This window comes from Gymnodraco acuticeps, unplaced genomic scaffold (genome assembly GCF_902827175.1).
Source record: "Gymnodraco acuticeps unplaced genomic scaffold, fGymAcu1.1, whole genome shotgun sequence".
Taxonomy (NCBI): Eukaryota; Metazoa; Chordata; class Actinopteri; order Perciformes; family Bathydraconidae; genus Gymnodraco; species Gymnodraco acuticeps.
This window is the reverse complement of record NW_022991977.1, coordinates 322,657-341,987: the sequence shown is the minus strand read 5'-3', so window position 1 is coordinate 341,987 and position 19,331 is coordinate 322,657. Positions and strand designations below refer to the sequence as shown.

General features: G+C 40.7%; 2 protein-coding genes across 5 annotated transcripts; both read left to right on the top strand.

Annotated features, from left to right (window-relative positions):
* The first annotated feature begins 740 nt into the window (after positions 1–740).
* sh2d5 (SH2 domain containing 5) lies at positions 741–6,214 on the top strand. 3 transcript variants are annotated; one of them, XM_034200971.1, is made up of 10 exons: positions 741–1,038; positions 1,515–1,579; positions 1,658–1,738; positions 1,828–1,902; positions 2,012–2,158; positions 3,172–3,372; positions 3,460–3,643; positions 4,401–4,506; positions 4,597–4,756; positions 5,207–6,214. In XM_034200971.1, the coding sequence occupies exons 2-10, from the start codon at positions 1,529–1,531 to the stop codon at positions 5,411–5,413; spliced, it is 1,212 nt and encodes a 403-aa protein (XP_034056862.1). In that variant the 5' UTR covers positions 741–1,038; positions 1,515–1,528; the 3' UTR covers positions 5,414–6,214. The 3 variants fall into 3 exon arrangements, 2 of the variants coding, with proteins under 2 accessions (XP_034056862.1, XP_034056861.1); XR_004567518.1 differs by having other exon boundaries at positions 763–1,038; positions 1,490–1,579; positions 3,460–3,692; positions 5,207–5,328; XM_034200970.1 differs by having other exon boundaries at positions 771–1,038; positions 1,490–1,579.
* Positions 6,215–7,232: 1,018 nt separating this feature from the next.
* On the top strand, positions 7,233–18,811 carry kif17 (kinesin family member 17). Of its 2 annotated transcripts, none has more exons than XM_034201009.1 (15): positions 7,233–7,426; positions 7,518–7,790; positions 8,067–8,213; positions 8,709–8,810; positions 9,056–9,245; positions 10,104–10,556; positions 10,738–10,832; positions 10,935–11,130; positions 11,295–11,398; positions 11,555–11,661; positions 14,939–15,167; positions 16,733–16,991; positions 17,206–17,267; positions 17,346–17,466; positions 18,216–18,811. In XM_034201009.1, the coding sequence occupies exons 2-15, from the start codon at positions 7,560–7,562 to the stop codon at positions 18,404–18,406; spliced, it is 2,487 nt and encodes an 828-aa protein (XP_034056900.1). In that variant the 5' UTR covers positions 7,233–7,426; positions 7,518–7,559; the 3' UTR covers positions 18,407–18,811. The 2 variants fall into 2 exon arrangements, with proteins under 2 accessions (XP_034056900.1, XP_034056899.1); XM_034201008.1 differs by having other exon boundaries at positions 17,343–17,466.
* The last annotated feature ends 520 nt before the right edge of the window (positions 18,812–19,331 follow it).

The following is a 19,331-nucleotide window of genomic DNA, read 5'->3' as shown; positions in this document are numbered from 1 at the left end:
ATGTGTAGGTCAGGTTTGCTATTTTTTTTCAAATGCATATGTAAAGATGTTCTTTCCCCAAACAAATCGGAAGGGAAGGGTAAAGCATGTATGCTGTCAGAGAAATTCTTCTAAAATATAAAGAGCCGTTAGATCTCTCGTGCATTTTAGACTAGGTGGGATGAATCACATCTCTTCATAAAGAGAGAAGACGCAAACGGTTAAATGCTGGGCTCTCAAACGTGTTTTGTCTTATCAGTTAAACAATACTGGGTTGATGACCAGCAGAGTTCAATAAATCATTTACTTGGGCCATCCTGATTTCCGTACAATTTAATACGGGGAATCATAACCTCAACGCATTGATTATCACATACAATCACATTGATATCTAAAATGTCTATTTCTGTTCAGTTACATATTTGAAAGCAGTACAGAAAGTCTGGCGGCCTTATTGCATTATAATCCATTATATTGTAGGCTACTATTATATATATTATATGTGTTACCTGCTGCCTGATTCTTTTCACATAGATATTTTCACCATAAATTGAAAATTAATCAAAATGCAGGAAATGATATGTCAAGTGCTTGTTTTGGGCCCAGGGCTATGTCAGGTGTCCAAACAAACAATCTTTCTCACTTAACTTCTAAGAGAGTTTAATTTAAGCATTGAATATTTTACCAAAAAAGCAAGTTTATAGAAAATGATACTTGAACCATCATAGCGAAATGTGCTTGTCCCAGAGGAACCTGACTTTCCCACCACAGGGCGCGTGACGTCACTGCGGTACATTTCGCAATATGTAGGAATGTGAGGAGCTGAGGGGTAAAAAGTGGATTTATAGAAAAGAGCAGCAGGGAGAGAGAGGGGTGTATCATATCTCAGGGGCCGACGTGTTCACGTACCCCCTCTCCTGACTCCCCGGTTCCCTCCCCTCGAGCCCCGCCTCGGGCAGCAGGTAAAGGTGCAGGACGTCGGTGTCACGCGCCGTGTGAAGACCCACTGAGGAGACGCAGGCTTCGCGAGGAACGGGCTGAGGTCTAACAACTCCGAAAGTAAGTTTATGTGATTTCAAAGCTTTTGTTTCAACAGGTCGAGGCGCTCCGGTGCACTGCAACGCAGAACAAATTGAAGCCGAATGACACCTACGTTTGTCATTTTGGATTTATTGTACCCTACTGTTCGGGATGAATACAAGTGAAACAGTAAAACAACGTTCCCACTTGTTGGCAGCGACTTTGACTCGGTTACGTTGCTCGGACATTGGATAAAAGACTAATAAGCCCGTTTTTAAAACCACAGACCAATCCTAAATCACGACCTGTCTTCAAGTATTCTGATATTTCAAGATGGTCTTGTATTTTACAATACTCTGCCAAACGTTCACTTCCCTGTTTAAACCTCATGCAGCTGTAGTCTACTATTGTAAATGTCTGACTAAGTGATCTGCTTGTTTGTTTGATAGCTTTTCAAATTAGCTTTATTTTAACTGGGCTTTGCTTTTAGGTCTAAAATATGTCTGCTTTTGCAGAGATAAACAGAAGCATGGGTGAGGCACCGGTGGGAGAAGATTGTACAGTCACTCGATCAGCAGAGGTAACTAGAACAAGTCATTCATGTTTGTGTCTTTTTGTGTGTTTGTGTTTCGCTTTAATGTTTGTCTTTGCTGTGAAGTATGTGGGTTCATTTCCTGTGGATGACTGCTGCTTGGATGACCAGATAGAGCAGCTGCACACTCAGCTGAAGTGCCTCATAGTAAGCCCTGAGCCTTAGATTATCCCCAAAAGTAGCAACTTGTGCCCGTTTTTGGAAAATACAATATTGAATATGTTTGTTTTCTTCAGACATGCAAAAGAAGGAGGCCTGTATCCCTAAAATTCTCCATCAAAGGTGTGAAGATGTACAATGAGGATGAAACGGCAAGTATTGAGACGTTAGGCATGCTACATTCATGGACATCTAATGAGTTTGTTTTAAGTCTGGAACATTAAAGATGAAGTCGTTTTTCTCATGTGTCACTGTATGCAGAAACTCCTGATGGCTCACGCTCTGCGGCGAGTCTCTCTGTCCACCGCCTGGCCCTCTGAGGCCCAGTTTTCCTTCGTCTCCCACAACCCAGGCAGCACTGATGCCCAGCTCTACTGCCATGTCTTTCAAGCAAGGCATTCAAGAGCGGTGAGAATCTTTGGGTATAATATTGATAGGAGAAATAGTTAAGTTATGTGTCTTACACAAGAACAATTTAGGGCAGATGTGGAACTATGAATATCTAGGATTTTGACATAATGGCCCTACAAAAAAAGTATATATGGGAAGCATCAAAGGAAGAATATGTGCTGTATTTGAAAGAAACCTGTTTATTTGACAAATATATTTTAATGAAATTGTTTTTCCAGCAAAAGATATATAGAAATGTACGCCACCTTCAAAAAATAAACAATAATAATTGTGCAGTAACAGTAAACACATTTAAAAGATATCCTACACAAAAGAATATAAATAGTGGTAGTAAATAATTTTCTTACACAGGAACTGTTTGTTGGTATAAAAATACTTCTAAATATCTGCCCCTAATTTAACCCTTCGGTGTAGGAAGTTGTCACAGCCTCTGACATTTTAACAATATGCTTAGGAAGATGGTGATTCAATTACCCAACAGCACACCTGAAATTGTGCTGCCAATAATATTCAAGTAAAACCAGGTTTTACTTTGACCTAAATTCCCAGCACACCCACACAGACCTATGTAGCAATATGAATGATAACAGGGTAAGTTGTCCCATTGACTGAGCAGAACAAAGACACACCCACGCAGTATTTATTTAGCTTCTGTGGGTCTGTAGAGACTATAATTCTGCTATCAAAATCATTTATAATTAACACAAAAGAAACCCTCACAAGATCAAACACATTTGGTCTACCAAACTCTTATCAAAACATTTCTGACCTTAAATAAATCATGTTAACTTAATAAACCTTTGCTTAAAACCAACCTTGTTGTTTGGCCACATTGATCGTCAGTCAAGCGTTTTGGAGTTTGTGGTGATATTTCTTCCAAAGAGAGAACACGTTTTTTGTTAGTGTTGCTCTTAACTGAAAAATGTTTACTAGGAATTTGGTTGATCAAAAAACACAAAAATTGATGATACAATGTAAGTAGAACTGTTGTGTTTTGTTCTCCTCTCTAGGCACAGTTCCTGAACCTGCTGCTTTGCCGCTGTTTCCAGCTGTCTTACTTAGAAAAGCACCCCGAGGAGGCTCAGGGAGACTCTGTGGGCTCGGCGCCGCGTCGCAACCCCTCCCTGCTCAACCACGGCTTCCCTCTCAGCGTCAGCGCCCTGGTGTCCTTCAGAAGAGCTCCTTTTCAGGGCTTGCTGCCGGGATCTAAGGTTTGGACTTGAACGTCTTCTTATTTTCACCTATACAAGATAATATTATTCCTTTTACCCCATTATTTCCTTTCATTGCATCTATAGAACGATCAAAAGTCTTCCGATGACCTGAACAGCAGCCAAGATGAAGTCTTCCCCACTTCCTCCCCCTCCCTGGTGCGCAAGAAGGCCATCCGCAACAAGGTGCTGAAATCTGGGGCCTACCGCTCTTTCACTTTCACACCGCTCAAACAGCGCAACGTTCAGGAGCAACTGAGTGCCTCACAAGGTGGGCTAAGTGTTCACAAAGCGCTTTCAAGAGTCAAAGAGTTGTGGAGGTAAAGGAAACCCCTCAATGTTTAGGTGAAGGGCAGCCGCTGTCGTGGTGTCAGCAGGTAGACATTTAGACACGTGAGAAGTTGGTGGTTCTGGTCTCACGTGAGTCACAACGGATGTAAATGTTCTTAAAACTTCTCAGTTTGAACTAGTAGCTTTAATGTGTTAAAACACTCTTTTGAATGTTTTCTTTCATCACCAACTGCTTTGTTTATCTAAATCTTGTTTTAGGGTCCTGACACACAAAGCCAATTATTGATCGACGGTCATTGCCGTTGGTTATCATCTTTTGGTGTACTATTTGCGGTGTGTCCTGCACTGTTGGCACTATTTTTGGCCACTTCCTTTTTAAAATGTTAAATCAGTTTGTGTATGCTAAGCCTTTATAGCCCTATGTTTTACGGTTCTCTTTTTATAATAACCGTTGCATGCTGCTTATGGAGAGTCATGTCCTGGCTCACTTGTACGTGCTAATTGGCTGTTAGCTGTACTCTCTGCAGTGTATTAAAGGGTGACTTTTTGGCCGAGTCGAACAGTCTTCTGGTTTCCTTTGGTGTGTCGGGGCCTTCTAAACCAAACATTCACTGAGGTTGGGATTTATTGAATGGTTCCACACGCAAACAAGGCTGGTGAAATATTTCAACTTTTTGACCTCTTAGCTTTTAATCATCTCCAAATTCGCACTGATTTTTCTTTTAAATGTGAATCAGGAAAGGAGCAAGACAAAATACCTGTGAGGAGATCACGGGCTCCGAGCTTGGCCGAAACAGAAGAAGCACTGGCTCAAGCGGTGTGGTGTTGGGCTGGTATCGCAACGTAAGAGTCCTTCATGCATTTGAAATAGATGCGTCTTCTTGCCCGCAATATGTCTGTGTTTTTCTAAATGTGTATTTTTTTTTTTTTTAGTGACAGCAGCTTTTCCCTGCTTGCAGACGACGTTCTCGGGTCATACCTCCTGTGCCCACATCCTAAAAAACCCAAATGTGGCTCTCTCATCATCCGCTTTCCCTCTGGCCTGATCACCCACCTTATCGGAAACACTCACAAAGGGAAATTCCTGCTCGAGGTAAATGTTTTGCTAAGGTTAATTATTACACAGAATTATTAGCAAACGGTGAGTCTGCCAGGTACATTTGTACTTAGTTTGTACTGTAAACAAATGTATCAGATTCATTTGAGCTACCAAGGATATATTCACACACCAGACATGTCTTTTTTGACTATTTTTTAGATAATCATAAAGAAGCTGAATTTTCATGATTGCATTGATTTATTAATCTAGATTCCTTATAGGAACATATTCCTCTGCAATTGAGGGTTTTACTAATAAACCAAGGGATATGTATTGGGTGTAAAAAGAGTGTTAAAGAGGCAAACACTGAGACAGACATTATTATCTGTGAAAACTGAAACTGAATTGAGTCATGTTGACATTTGATTATAAATGTCAAACTGATACTGTGTAACCCTAGCTGTTACTTATACTTTTACAGTAATCGTTTTGTTTATCTCTCAGCAATGCAAGACTGAATTCAGTTCCATAGCAGAGCTGATCGACCACTACACAGAGTCTCGGGAAGAGCTGCCGTGTCTGCTGAGCTGTGCCCGGGTAAACCACTGTTACGAGTGGGAGGAGAGTTCCAGCTCTCAGCAGCCTCTAAACCCACGCAAGAGCCTAAACAAAGCCAGAATTAAAAGTACCAACAGAAAGGACTTGGTTTAATCACTGGACACTGGAAAATGTGGAATGCCAACCTCAGAATGAGTGACAACTTTTTAGATTTTTGCACATGTATCATCTTTTATCTTTAAATCATATTTGGTGTTTTTGGGAAGCTTCACAAAAGTGTTGGCACTTAATGTATATAGTATACTAGTCATTTTATAACGGGGTACTTATTTGTAAAGCTGCTTTTTTATGTCTTTCGATAAAGTCTTTTTAATAGCCCTGAAAGGCTAGAAGAGTTTTTTTGTGTTTTTAAGACGTGAAACCTAACTAATTGATTGGGTCATACAGAATACTTTTATTTCTTGCAAGTTGCACAAATACATTTGATCAAATGTTATTATTCCTCCAATTTTAATCTTGCTTTCATGTTTCTCTTAATGTGTTTAGACGTTAGACCTGGGGAATATGTAAGCAGTAATCCTATGCACCACAATGTGTTATGGTGTAAAAAAATAGGATCATGATGATATTGAATTTTTTTCTATATCTCGACACCTTAGTAGTGTATAGCTTTTTCCTGTATGATGGCCCCTAAGAAGGGTCATTCTTCTGTGTTTTAAAGTTTGTTACTTCTAATTTAAACTGGTACTTTTTGCATGCAGTTTACCTAAATTAAGTCTTTATCATAAGATTGTCTGATATTTTGTTGTTATTCCTAAATGTTCCATTTAAATGTAGGTAATAAATGGGATTATTCTGTACTATCTTTTACACATAGGGTAATTTTCATATTATTCACCCCTGTTTGAGATTAAACAACTGGGGTTCTCTGTTTTCAACCAATTTCCTGCAAAAGTGTTGATTTGTATTATTTATGACTGCATACCACAACATCACCTGTGGCTTTGGTATTGAGGACGATAATACTTGCTGCTTAGTATTATGAGACAATGTATACTGTACAACGTTTCTAAATCTTAGAGCAGAACTCTAAATTACATTGTTCAATTATACACACTCAGTTTCTAAGGTTTACTTAGTTATTTTATAATCATCGATAATTAAATAAATCATACATCTATTTAGGTTATGATCCGTTTTTGTTATCTGTTTTATAGAAGTGAGTTGACCTTAATGATTGCTCTGGCGCTTACAGTTTGTGGTGATGTTGTATTTGTATTGCATTTACACAAGACCGGTGTTGCTCTTAAATCGTCCACCCAATAAATACCAATGAGTGGCTTAAAAACAGAAACACCTTTCTGTATTATGTTATCATTTGAAAATGTAAAAAATATTCAACATCTCTCTACAAAGACTGAATCTTTTAACATTTATGAATGCATAAGTTATTAACTTATTGTACCACATAGGTTAATGAAAGGTGAAACGAAACCTATAATACAGGCATCTGTGGGTAACCTATTTGTTGAACCCATGTTCTCCTATACTAAAAACATTTATTTGTAACTCCAAGCAATATTACTACAAAACAGGCAATGGCAAGGACACAGTGTGCAAACTCTGAAATTTGGAAACAATAAGTAAGTGTAATTTGTTTCAGTGTAATGGATTAAAAAATGCTGACTCAAATTTAGTTGGCTAACTTTAGCTAGTAGGCTGGCAGTAGGATATAAGGTTAAATGCCGACACCACATATCTGTCAAGGGTCTGTAGTGGTCTTTCTTGTCCAAAAAATTAACTTATTATACCATAATTGCGTAGTGATATACAAATATATAAAATGCTTGCACTTACCATTAGCCCATAAATGGACTGCCCTCACCAAAATGGCCGCCGGTCGAGGTAGGTTCGCTTCCATTGGTCAACGGTTGTTTATGGTTGCTAAGCAATGTCAACGCTGTGGGAGGAACCACGAACCAGTGCAGAATGGAATGGAACCTATAACGACACCTGAACAGGAAATTAAAAGTCTCACTTTACTTTTTAAGTCCATCATTATTTTGTTGGTGGTGTTTGATATCCTCTGGTTGTCAGATTTTCTAAACCGACTTTAACCGGGATGGAACTGTTTTTCAGCCATTTGTCCGCGTGCTTTTAAACTAGGTAAGCTAATGAGGCTCAACTCAGCTGTGTTACGTTAAATATGTATATGAAATGATAATTGAACAGTGTTCTTTGTTTTTTTAATCTTTAGCTAGGTACTGTATAAGTCCACTGCTGTTGTGGATGTTGAGCCATGGGATCAGAGTCAGTGAAGGTGATTGTGAGGTGCAGGCCCCTGAATGACCGGGAGAAGGCTCTCGGCTCTAACACGGTTCTCTCCATCGACCCGCACCGCTGCCAGTGCTTCATAGAAAAGTCCGGGGCAGTGGACGAGCCGCCCAAACAGTTCACCTTTGATGGGACTTACTTCATTGATCAAACCACTGAGCAGATGTACAACGAGATTGCCTATCCTTTGGTTGAGGTAAGCTCTGGCACCCACTTTTGATTCTGTTTTTTTTTAATTTGTTTAGTTTTCAGTGCCAACATATACAGAAGCATTACAAAAGTAGTCACTGGTGGTCACTGGACACCCTGAGTCCAACAACAGCCTATATCTTATTGCTCATGACAGCAGACCTCATTATTTACTTAACAGGTTGCTGTCAGTCACTTTCAGAGGTCAGAAGGGTGCTTTTTAAAGAATTATCTTGCATAAGGTCATTAATGCCAGACTTTATTCCTATACTTTTCTTTACAGGGTGTCACTGAGGGATACAATGGCACAATCTTCGCCTATGGACAGACTGGAAGTGGGAAGTCTTTCACCATGCAGGGGGTGTCCGATCCTACAGCCCAGAGGGGGGTCATCCCAAGAGCCTTTGAGCACATCTTTGAGAGTATACAGGTAGATGAAAAAATATATATATTTAGCAACACAAAAATAAACAACACAGTACAGGAAATGAATGTACGATATAATATAATTTAATAAAAAATTATGGAAGTTATGCTACACCACAATTTACAAGAAAGGTACCATTATACTTAAAATTAAGAGAACGTTTTGCATATTTATTTAATCCACAGATAAATGAAAATGCACAAAAGTGACAATTAATTCTCAGGTTAATAAAAAAAAGAATTGGTCAATGGTTTCAGCTTCTGAAAAAGGATCCACTTCAATTTAAATATTTTTGTAGAAAATAACAAGATAAACTAATAATGCTAGTGATAATAATGCTTAAAATTGATTTATTTGTCTTTTAGAAGTATTTAGGTAGCACTTTTTGTACGCCATTCTAGTGGCTACGACTTTTCTTACATATAGTCTCTGTCCAGGCTTGTCTGAGCTTTATGTGCTCCGAGAGACTCATTTGATGTGTTTATGTGTGCAAGCTAGTGTGCAGAAAATACAAAATTCCTGGTGAGGGCCTCCTACTTGGAGATTTACAATGAAGAAATCAGAGACCTATTGGGAAATGACACCAAACACAGATTGGAGGTAAGTCTTTTGTTGTTTCAATAAACAAATCAGAAGCCCAAAGGATTATTGCTCTTTAGTAAGTAAAGTGATTATAGCTTCTCAGGCTATTCTCTGTCAGTGAGCTTTTTGTGGAATGTGCATGTACTGTGTAAGTTGCCATGGTGACTTACAAGCACAGTAGTTGCTTGAAGGTCAAGGTGTTTGAACAAGGTGACAGATTTGGATTGTGTGTATGTGTTTTTGTGTGGTTGATGAATACTTAGCTTAAAGAGCATCCAGAGCGGGGGGTGTATGTGCGGGACCTCTCCATGCACACTGTGCACAGTGTGGGTGAGTGTGAGAGAATCATAGTGCAAGGCTGGGGAAACAGGGCAGTGGGCTTCACGCTGATGAACAAGGACTCCTCTCGCTCACACTCCATCTTCACCATCCACCTGGAGATCTGCAACACAGGTGAACACACACACACACACACACAAACACACACACACACACACACACACACACACACACACACACACACACACACACTGATGCAATACGTTTAACATGTTGAAACATATTGACATCCCGTTTAATATGTGATAAAGGCATTTTTGTCTGCATGAAGGAACATGTGCTTGATCTTCCTTTCTTTAAAGAGGCCCTATTATGCTTTCAGGGGTTTTCCTCCTGTAGTGTGTTATAGAGGTTTTGGTGCATGAAAATGCTCTGCAAAGGCTAAAATCCCAAAGTTCCCTCCAGAGAGATTTTATCTCCCACGCACTCCCCCCCTGTCTGAAATGCCTGCATTAGTGCTCCAACCCATTCTATATGATAGGTGAAGGGGCGGGACATCTCTAAGAGGTTGACTAATCACATTTCATTTAGCTGACTTACAATAAGTGCATTCGACCAAGAAGATACTTTTTGTCACAACAGAGCCGTCTAGCTAACCAATCAAAGCAGACTGGGCTCTGGTTTCAGACAGAGGGTGAAAAGAGATGCTGCAGCAAAGGCAGTATGAGAAAAATAAATACCTTTTTGAACATTAAAGCATGTTCACAAAATACAAATATGAACCTGAAAATGAGCATTATAGGGCCCCTTTAAATTCCACTTTCTGAAATCTTTGATAGTGTGAATAGTGAATATTTTTAAAATAAAGTGTGACCAGCTTTGATACATTTAAATGCTGAATAGGAGAGATGATCATAGACCCAGACCCAGCAGGTTTTTAAAAAATAAATAATTTCAGGGTGTCTTTTTTACTAATTGTAACAGTAACAAGTCACATTTTTCACAATGTTCTTTGTCATCCCATATTCTCAGATGCAGAAGGCCAGGATCATCTACGAGCAGGTAAACTTAACCTGGTTGACCTGGCAGGAAGTGAGCGTCAGTCTAAAACCGGTGCTACAGGTGAGCGGCTCCGCGAGGCCACCAAGATCAACCTGTCCCTCTCGGCGCTGGGTAACGTCATCTCTGCGCTGGTGGACGGACACTCCAAACACGTCCCCTACCGAGACTCCAAGCTGACCAGGCTGCTGCAGGACTCTCTGGGAGGAAACACGCGCACATTAATGATCGCCTGTCTGTCCCCCTCGGATAACAACTACGAGGAAACCCTGAGCACACTGCGCTATGCCAACCGGGCCAAGAGCATCCAGAACAGGCCTTGTATCAATGAGGACCCCAAAGATGCTCTGCTGCGGGAGTATCAGGAGGAGATCAAGAAGTTGCGGGCCCTTATCTCAGTTCAGATGGGCACCACTAACCTATCAGGTAAGTATTATTTTGACCAGCCTTTTAATTCAAGCCAAAATGCCATTTTTATTTGAATATTGCTAAATGATTTTTATGCTACCAAGAGATATCAAGAGACGTTCCACCTGGATACGCTTACTTGTTTTGTGATTTTTAACGCCTGCTTTTTATCCTACTTTTTCTTCTATTTTGCATGCAGCTCTGCTCTCTGGTCACTTTTCTGAGGAACCCCCTGCTGCTCTTTCAAGGCCACAGTCCAGCACCACAGAAGTAGAGAAGGAGAAGATTAAAGAGGCAACTACAGGCCGTTCCCACACCCATATATCACTTCACATCTCGACATGCTTTGTATAAAGAGCAGGTGATTTATCGGGCTGTATTCTGCTCTCGCCACAGGAGTACGAAGAGAGGCTGGCCAAGTTGCAGGCTGAGTTCAATGCAGAACAGGAATCCAAAGCAAAGCTGCAGGAGGACATCGCTGCCCTGCGTTCCTCCTATGATTCCAAACTGTCCAATCTGGAGAAGGCTCGAGCCAGCAGGGGGAGCTCTGGCCCCAAGAATGAAAACAGAAAATCATCTTCCCAAGAACCAGGTAACTAGTTTTTAAATGTGGTCCAGTGCATATTAGCATGTCAAAAAAGCTTAAATAAACACTCCTGCTGAACACAATGTTGTTGTATGAGATTGCATTTTTTTATCTAGAGTCCTTGTTTTTGTGTATGTACTATCACTGCTATGGATTGTCTTGCTTCTAAGCATCAGTAAGTGCTAGCTGTATGACAGAGGTCTCAGAAGAAGAGGGCTCCTGCCACACTGATCCCGTTTGCCACAAAATAACTGGAGAAACTTCCCAGACCAAGGTACTGTTCATTAGCACCTTTCAACACTACCAGTAAACATTCAAGATATGTTATAGTTTCTATATTAGGTATCTACCATTTTAGAAATAACTGCTGGACATGAATGCTGACATTCAAATACTTATTGGATATTATTTCCTCATGTTGGCGAGCCAGCCTGCTGTACCGGCAGTCGGTGTCCCAGAAGGTCCAGACAGAGACGGGCTCAAAGACTCTCCTGATGTCACTGCAGGGCCTCTGGACCAGCAACATGTCCTGGAGAGGTTTGTAGAGACACATTGTACACACAGAACCAGCCATTACAACTTCTGGCACTTTATGTCTTTTTACATGATGTCTTTCCAACATTGTGCAAAGGATGTGGAGCGGGACGCCATAACACCATAACGTGTTTGTGTACCAGGGTTCCCACGCATCCTAAAAAAGCCTTAAGAGGCATTCAATTGACATTGAATATATAAATGTATAAAAATAAGGACTTAATTGGTATTTAATTGTTAAGTACATATTTCAACAGTCTTGAACATGCTAGCACATAGGAAATAGGATTGTATGCATACTTTTCTGAAGTTGCAATGTAAATAATTGTTTGAATAATTGGTGACATATATTTTTGGGAAAATAATTGTAATATTAACATGAAATTGCACCTTAAATGGTCTTGAACTCTAATTCCAAGTGGCATTAAAAAGGTCTTCATTTGAATTTGCCTAAATTGTAGTAACCCTGTGTAGACAATTGTTCTGATAATTAAAAAAGGTCTGAGGTTGTAAGAAACTGTGTCAATATTTAATTGATTGCACCCTAAAAAGAAAGTGTAGAACATACAATAATAAAGATAAGACTAGAGAATGCAATTCCTGAAGAAATTGCTAGTGGGAATGCTTTATGCTGAAAAGCTGACGCTAAACTGCTATGCTGAAATGTAAGGTGTAAGAAGAAAGTGAAGAATTTAGATTGAAATGATACATGAACACTGGGGGCTTGAATGTGTGATGAGAGAAGAAAAGAAAGTAAAAAGGCTTGGAAAAGCAGCAGAATATTTGAACTGCAAACTTCTGAACTTGATGGCGAATGACCTGTCGCCATGCCAATGGCATTTGATGACATCTCATAATACGCTTAGATGCGTTGATGGCTGCATCGTTACCAAACCTGTGAAGTTTGGGCAGTTTGGAGCATTTTCACTGAAGTTATGAGAAAACCGCCACCGTTTTATGGCGAGGGATGTGTTTCCATGGAAACGGCATATGGTGAGATGTCAGATTTGACGTAGAGCTGTTGAGGCATGGAGAGGTGATATACAGGTGAAGATTGTGGGACGACCGGACCGTGTCCATTGGAGTTACAGCGACATCGTGTTTTATGGCGAGGGATGCGTTTCCATGGAAACGGCATATGGTGACACCCCATAATTGACGTAGAGCTGTGTTAACCATTACCTGAAGTCTGCTGCTCTGAGCATGTCAGTTGGAGTTATGACATCATCGTGTTCCATGACACAGGTGTTTATATTTGAGCTAACGACGTGTCCAGAGATCAAAGGTTTCCATGGTGATCAGTGAGAGGAGAGCATTTTCATTGTTCTGAATGAGAGATAAACCTCTTATGCTGCGTTCACACCGGACGCGATGCGAATAATCGCATCGCTCCAATCGCATCGCTCCAATCGCTCAAGTTTCACCGCGGCTTGCAGTTTGTTTTATCGCGTCATTCAAAACAGACATACCGTTGACGCGCCGTTGACGGACAGTTGAGGTTGTTTATACTTCCATGCAGGGCCGAATTCACCATATACATTGGGGGGGACACATCAATTTACTTCAATTTGACTACTTCTAAAAGACAAAGAAATCAATTATATATATTTTCCTTTAGAATAGCAGGAAATTAGTATTCAAATTGATTTAATTTTTTGGTCCCCCCCAATGTTGACTCCATGGTTACGGCCTTGCTTCCATGCAAGATCGTTTTGGTTATTTCTGTCCTTGACTATGGAGGAACAACTATTGCTGCTTTGTACGTTCTGTAGAAGTGTATCGTATATCTCCGGGAACCCACTCACAGCCACAACGATCATCTCTTCCATCTTTACAACTGATCAACAGCAGGACGTCAGAAGGAATTATCCCAACGCTGATTGGCTTTCGCAAGAACGCGTCACGTGAATTTGACACTCAAGTTGAAAAAATGTAACTCTTGTGTTTGACGCGGCCCCCTTCAGTCGCCTCAATCGCGTGATTCGCGCCGCGTCCACCGCTTCATGCTGGCCGTACTGTAGTGTACTCTGCATTGACTTTACATGTAATCGCGCCACCCCCAAACATCGCATTACATGTGAACGTTTTGTTGAAGAACCGTAACAGATATCGGTGAAATTTCAAAGCGTGAAGCATGTCAAGGAACTTGAACATCTGAAGTGTACTTTTTGTGTACTTTCGGGTTAATAATGTGGCCTTTTTGGCAGATTAACTAAAGGTGTGTGACTGCTGTGGTGGGGAAAGGTGAGGCTGAACTTACAATGGGGTTTAATGGAGACATGTTGAAAGTTTTTGTCACTTCATGCCCTCAAGAGGCATTTTGTTTAATTATTTTGCTTAATTGTTTGTCCTTTTTCAAGCTACGAGATGTTTTCCTATGTTTCTCATGAAAAATTATGTCTCAGGACTGAGTGTAGGGTTTTGGAATTATGGCAGGTTTAAAAGAAAATATGAAGGCAAAATTAAATCTGTCCTCCACTCTAGCTGTGACATCACGCACTCTAAATCTGAAGAAGGCCTCTTTACCAAGGTCTGAACAATGTTTAATATCTCTAAAAGTATGAATCAGATTTAAAAGTTGTTTTACACAAATAATGTCAGAAAGATGTGTAACATTTTAAAGTGGAATGAGGTTTCTGAGTGAAAGTATGAATGAACAGTTAGCAGTTGAAGTTGCATGAAGATTGTTCAAGTCTGAAGAATTTCTCCATTGACTTCCATGTTAAAAATGGGATGTATTATGGGATGTATCTCTGAAATTATGAAAGTTATGAATGAGAAAAGTAATAGCCATCGATTCCCGACCGAGCTGAACGTTTTGATGTTTGAACGGAGTTTCTGCGATGTGGAATGTGGGAGAAGAAGAGGGCCAAAATAAGCCTGCGGAATAATAAAGAATTTTGTGCGTAGCATAACAGATAAGATATAGTTTTATTAATCACAGATTGGGACATGGGGACGTTGCAGCAGCATGTAAAACAAAGTATTGCACAACATAAGAAATAAAAAATCAAATATAATCATCTAGAAATAGAAAATAAAACAGAACAGAAATGGTTGACCGTGAAGATAAGAATCTGTAACTATCTGACAAATAAAACACTATTGAAGTGCCAATTTACAGCTAAAAACATCTTACCCAGTATGTGTCCACTACAATTGAACTATAAAATGGATCTGTACCAAGATTAATAGTGCATTTAAGTGTTATTTATTAAATGTAAGTTTCAGACATGACAGTCCAGTATGAACAGTTCCCTGTTGATCCACCTGTCCCCAGACTGCAGCAGCTGGAACAGGAGGTGGTGGGAGGAGAGCAGGCCAGGAACAAAGACTTGCAGCAGAGACACAGGCAGAGGAAGAACCTGGCTGACCAGAGAAAAGTCCATCTTATCAGCGCTTTGTCACAGAACATTGAGGACAGTGAACATGTACTGTTAAATGTCTACAACTCCATCCAGGAGGAAGTCCACGCCAAAAGCCAAATGCTGGTCAAGGTCCAGGGAAAGGTGGGTCACAGCTACAGTACAGTAGGACAAATATTAAAGTTTGTATGGGAACTGCAATGGGTTTGGAGCAAAGTTCAACAACTGGGTTCAGGACGTGCAGTACGAAATACCACAGATTTAACTTCAACGTCCCATGACATGCTTTTCCGGTTATTACCCGTCCCATTGTGTGTTGTGAAGGTTTTTCTGCATGTAAACGGTCTGCAGAGTCACAAACCCTCAAAGTACACCCTGTAGCGAGTAAAACTCTAACACAGAAAAGACCTGTCTATGCTGCCCCAGAACGCCTCGTTGGAGATTTCTCTTTTTCCATTTTTTTCTTCCTGGTCATAGTGACGTAACGGCTTGGACCAATCCGCGGAGCTCCTCACACACACACACACACGCACACACACACACACACACACACACACACACACACACACACACACACACACACACACACACACACACACACACACACACACACACACACACACACACACACACACAAGCCTTATCTTTTCTCAGCCACGGCTCCGCGGATCTCCGCACTGTGAGTGGGTGTGTGCTCAGGCTGAGTTTCGCGGTGTCACTCGCAGACCCCACGCAGCAACCAGGAAATGACACCAGTAATACGTCCCGCCAACACGGCACCCAAGCAGCATTCTCATCTGTTTGTCATTACTGGTGTCATTTTCTGGTTGCTAACAAACACCATTGTAAAACATAATCACTGATGTTCCGCTGTAACGGTGGTTGACTCATCAGAACAGAGTGGGCAAGCTGACCAATCAGAGCACAGCGGGCTCATAGGGAGGGGGGGGGGGGGGGGGCAGGAGCTCCAACAAGCCGTGTAGGACAGAGAGTGAATACACATACTATACAGAGAAGCTGTATGAGAAACCAATGTGAGTTTGGAACATTGAACAATGTAAATCTATTCTAGTAGACCTCAACAATGGAATTATGATCAGTAGAAATGGCCATGACATGGGACCTTTAACACCAAAAATGAATATATAATATATGAATAAATTATATACCTAGTAATTTTTGGGGATAAAAAAGGAATATATCAATATTCAAAAAATAATACAACTCTATCTTATAGTAGCCCTATAATGTTCATTTTCAATTGTATTTTGTGCCTTCACATGTTTCCATGCTTTAATGTTCAAAAAGCTCTTTATTTTTCTCACACTGCCTGTGCTGCAGCACCTCCTTTCACCCTCCGTCTGAAACCAGAGCCCAGTCTGCTCTGATTGGTCAGCTGGCCGGCTTTGTTGTGATTGGTCAACCGCTTAGAGATGTTCACGTACAATGTGTTTGAGCGCTAACAAATAGAAGCGCAAGTGTTACGTAGTGACGTCACTATGTCTCTGAAGTATACTTAGCCCAATGGAGGCGTTTAGGCAGGGGGAGGGAACTTAGCCTTTGCAGTCATTTACATGCTCCCAAACCTATAACACACAGGAAAGGGAAAACCCCCAAAAGCACAATATGGATCCTGTAGCTCAGCCCTTTTGGTGTCACTTCTTCTACTTAAGTAAAGCATCTGAGTGTTTTCCCCCCACTGGTGACAGCTGAAAGGAGCCAGACTGGAGATCCGGGACCTGCAGGCGGAGTTCGAGGTGGAGCGGGATGACTACCTGGCAACCATCCGGCGGCTGGAGAGGGAGGGCCTGCTTCTGCACAGCCTGCTGGAGCGCATGGTGCCGCTGGTGCGCCGCGACTGCAACTACAGCAACCTGGACCGCCTGAAGAAGGAAGCTGTGTGGGAGGAGGACAGCGCCACCTGGAGGCTGCCGGAGGTGACGGTTCAGAAAACAACACTGCCTTCAGGTGCACAATGGCATATTGGAGTGAAATGTGTGTCAGTTTTAGTAATGATGTAGGGCTATAACCCTATGTGTTCTGCAGATTACTATGCTCATACAGGAAAACATTCCTGCCTACAATTTAATATTCCATTCCTTACAATGTACAATGAAAGTATAAAGTACTTCTTATCTTTATCTTATCTTAAATATTATCTTGCTTTCTTTCTCCCTCACAGCAGGGGCTCCGAAAGTTTCAGCTGGCAGAGGTCCAGCTGCTGATACTGGAGAGCCCTTCATGGTGCGTTCATGTTCCACGCATCATCCAACACACACCTAACACTGTCACAGAGCCTTAACCCTGTTGTGTTTTTAGCAGATGGAGGAGGACAGGTACAAGGAGATGCTGGCCCGCAGTGACAGTGAGAACATCGCCAGCAGCTACTTCAAATCAAAGAGAGCGAGCCAACTGCTGGGACGTGCAGCTACCAAGGGACACGGTAGGGACAGGACAAGCACACACACACATTTACTAATGAGATGCTACGGTTTAGTTGGCTAGTTAGCTTAGTTTAACATGGTGCTCTCACTGTGGTATATCTTTTTTTAGGGATTCTGAACTGTATGCAGACCAATATCATAAAAACAATGGTACAAAATGAATCATGATTAAATTGTAGAAGATCAGAAATACTTACATTTTACTTTTTAATTCGAAAAAGAAGACACACTTGGGACACCAATATCTTACCTGGTAGAACTGGCGTCTACCCTATCTACAATAAAATGGCCATACAAATAATATAGAAAAATAAATAAACGACACATTCAACGAATAATTTGCTAAATATTAATCTCAAGTGATTCAAGATTCAAAGGTTTTATTATCATATGCACAGTAGCTACAGTGTAGTTATGGCAATGAACATCTTAGGTACCGAGCTCCGCCAACTAGGCAACATATTATATAAAGGACATCAGACAACAGAATAACAATAATAATAATAATAATACAAAAATAAGTACGATACATTTGAATAAAATCGTGCAGTTCAAAGAAACAGAATGTAAGGTTAAATATTGTACAGTGAAATACAATTAACTATAACTGTTAAGATAATAAATTAAATACATTTTGATTCAGTGGTACGAATGTATGCAGCATTCAAGTAACGCTAAAGCTATTTCATATTTAGGTGTTTATGCTCATGTTGGTTTTACCCATCTGATGGAGCTCTCTCTCCTACAGCGGTCCACTCTCCCCCCCCGGCTAACGGGTCGGCCCACCTCACAGTGAGCGGCTCCACCATGAGCTCCCCTGTGGGCTCAGACTCTGTGTTCCCGCGCCCCTTCCGCCTGGAGTCTCTGGGAGTCCTTGTGCCCAATGGTAGAGTGAAACGCAAGAAAAGTAAATCCCACATCCATAACGAGGGGATTTAAAATAACATCCCTTAGGTTCTTAAATACTTAAACACATCTCACTGTCATCTGTTTTTTTGAATATATACCCTGTTATTGGTCACATACATTATACATTGTATTATTTGAAGTCTAGTGCCCACCAGAATGCACACAGCCAACACTGTTTCTGGACACTTTAAATTCAGTTGTCATGTGTTTCGAAAATATTTTCAATTGTTATTTTGAGAAAAAAATACTACCTACATTCTGAAACTACCATTGAACTGTTTTCACTGTACCTAAACTGTGAAACTCTAGCTACCATAATATTTCATTTATATTGTATTTGGCTATTGCTGATTGTAAACCACAATTAAACCTGTTCTTTATCTAACTTCCAACATCTTGCTGCTAAATATATAAATTAAACAAATGATTCCACCACTTTATGGCACGTTTCTTTTTCCTTTTTTAGACATGGGTTGTTGAGTGTGTTACACAAATTAGATCCGAATCTGAGTTTGTGTTGTTGCAGCTACAGATGACTCCACCGTCACAATTAGGTCAGGGGGGGCTGTTGTCATGGCAGCAGCGTGTACAGGTAGTCCAAGCTTAACTCATGTTACTTATGACCTCTGGGGTCAGCGTAGTGGATTATTATTAGTGGATTGCTTAAGGATAATAGAGACAAGAGAGCTCTTTTTATTCTGTAGGCAATGTCAAAAGGTTGCATGGATTTAGTTTTAATACTGGATTATGATTTGAGAATATCCTATGATCAAGTATCCTGTTGTTTTAGTTTTTTGTTTGTTTTGCTAACACAGCAACAGCTCAACGCCGTAGTAGCATTTGTATCTCTACTGATGAATCAATCATTTCCGCAGCTCACTTTTCTGTCCCGGTATCCTATTTCCGAACGTGGCCATGGCCTGATTTCTTCACCCATTGTTTAATATTAGTTGAC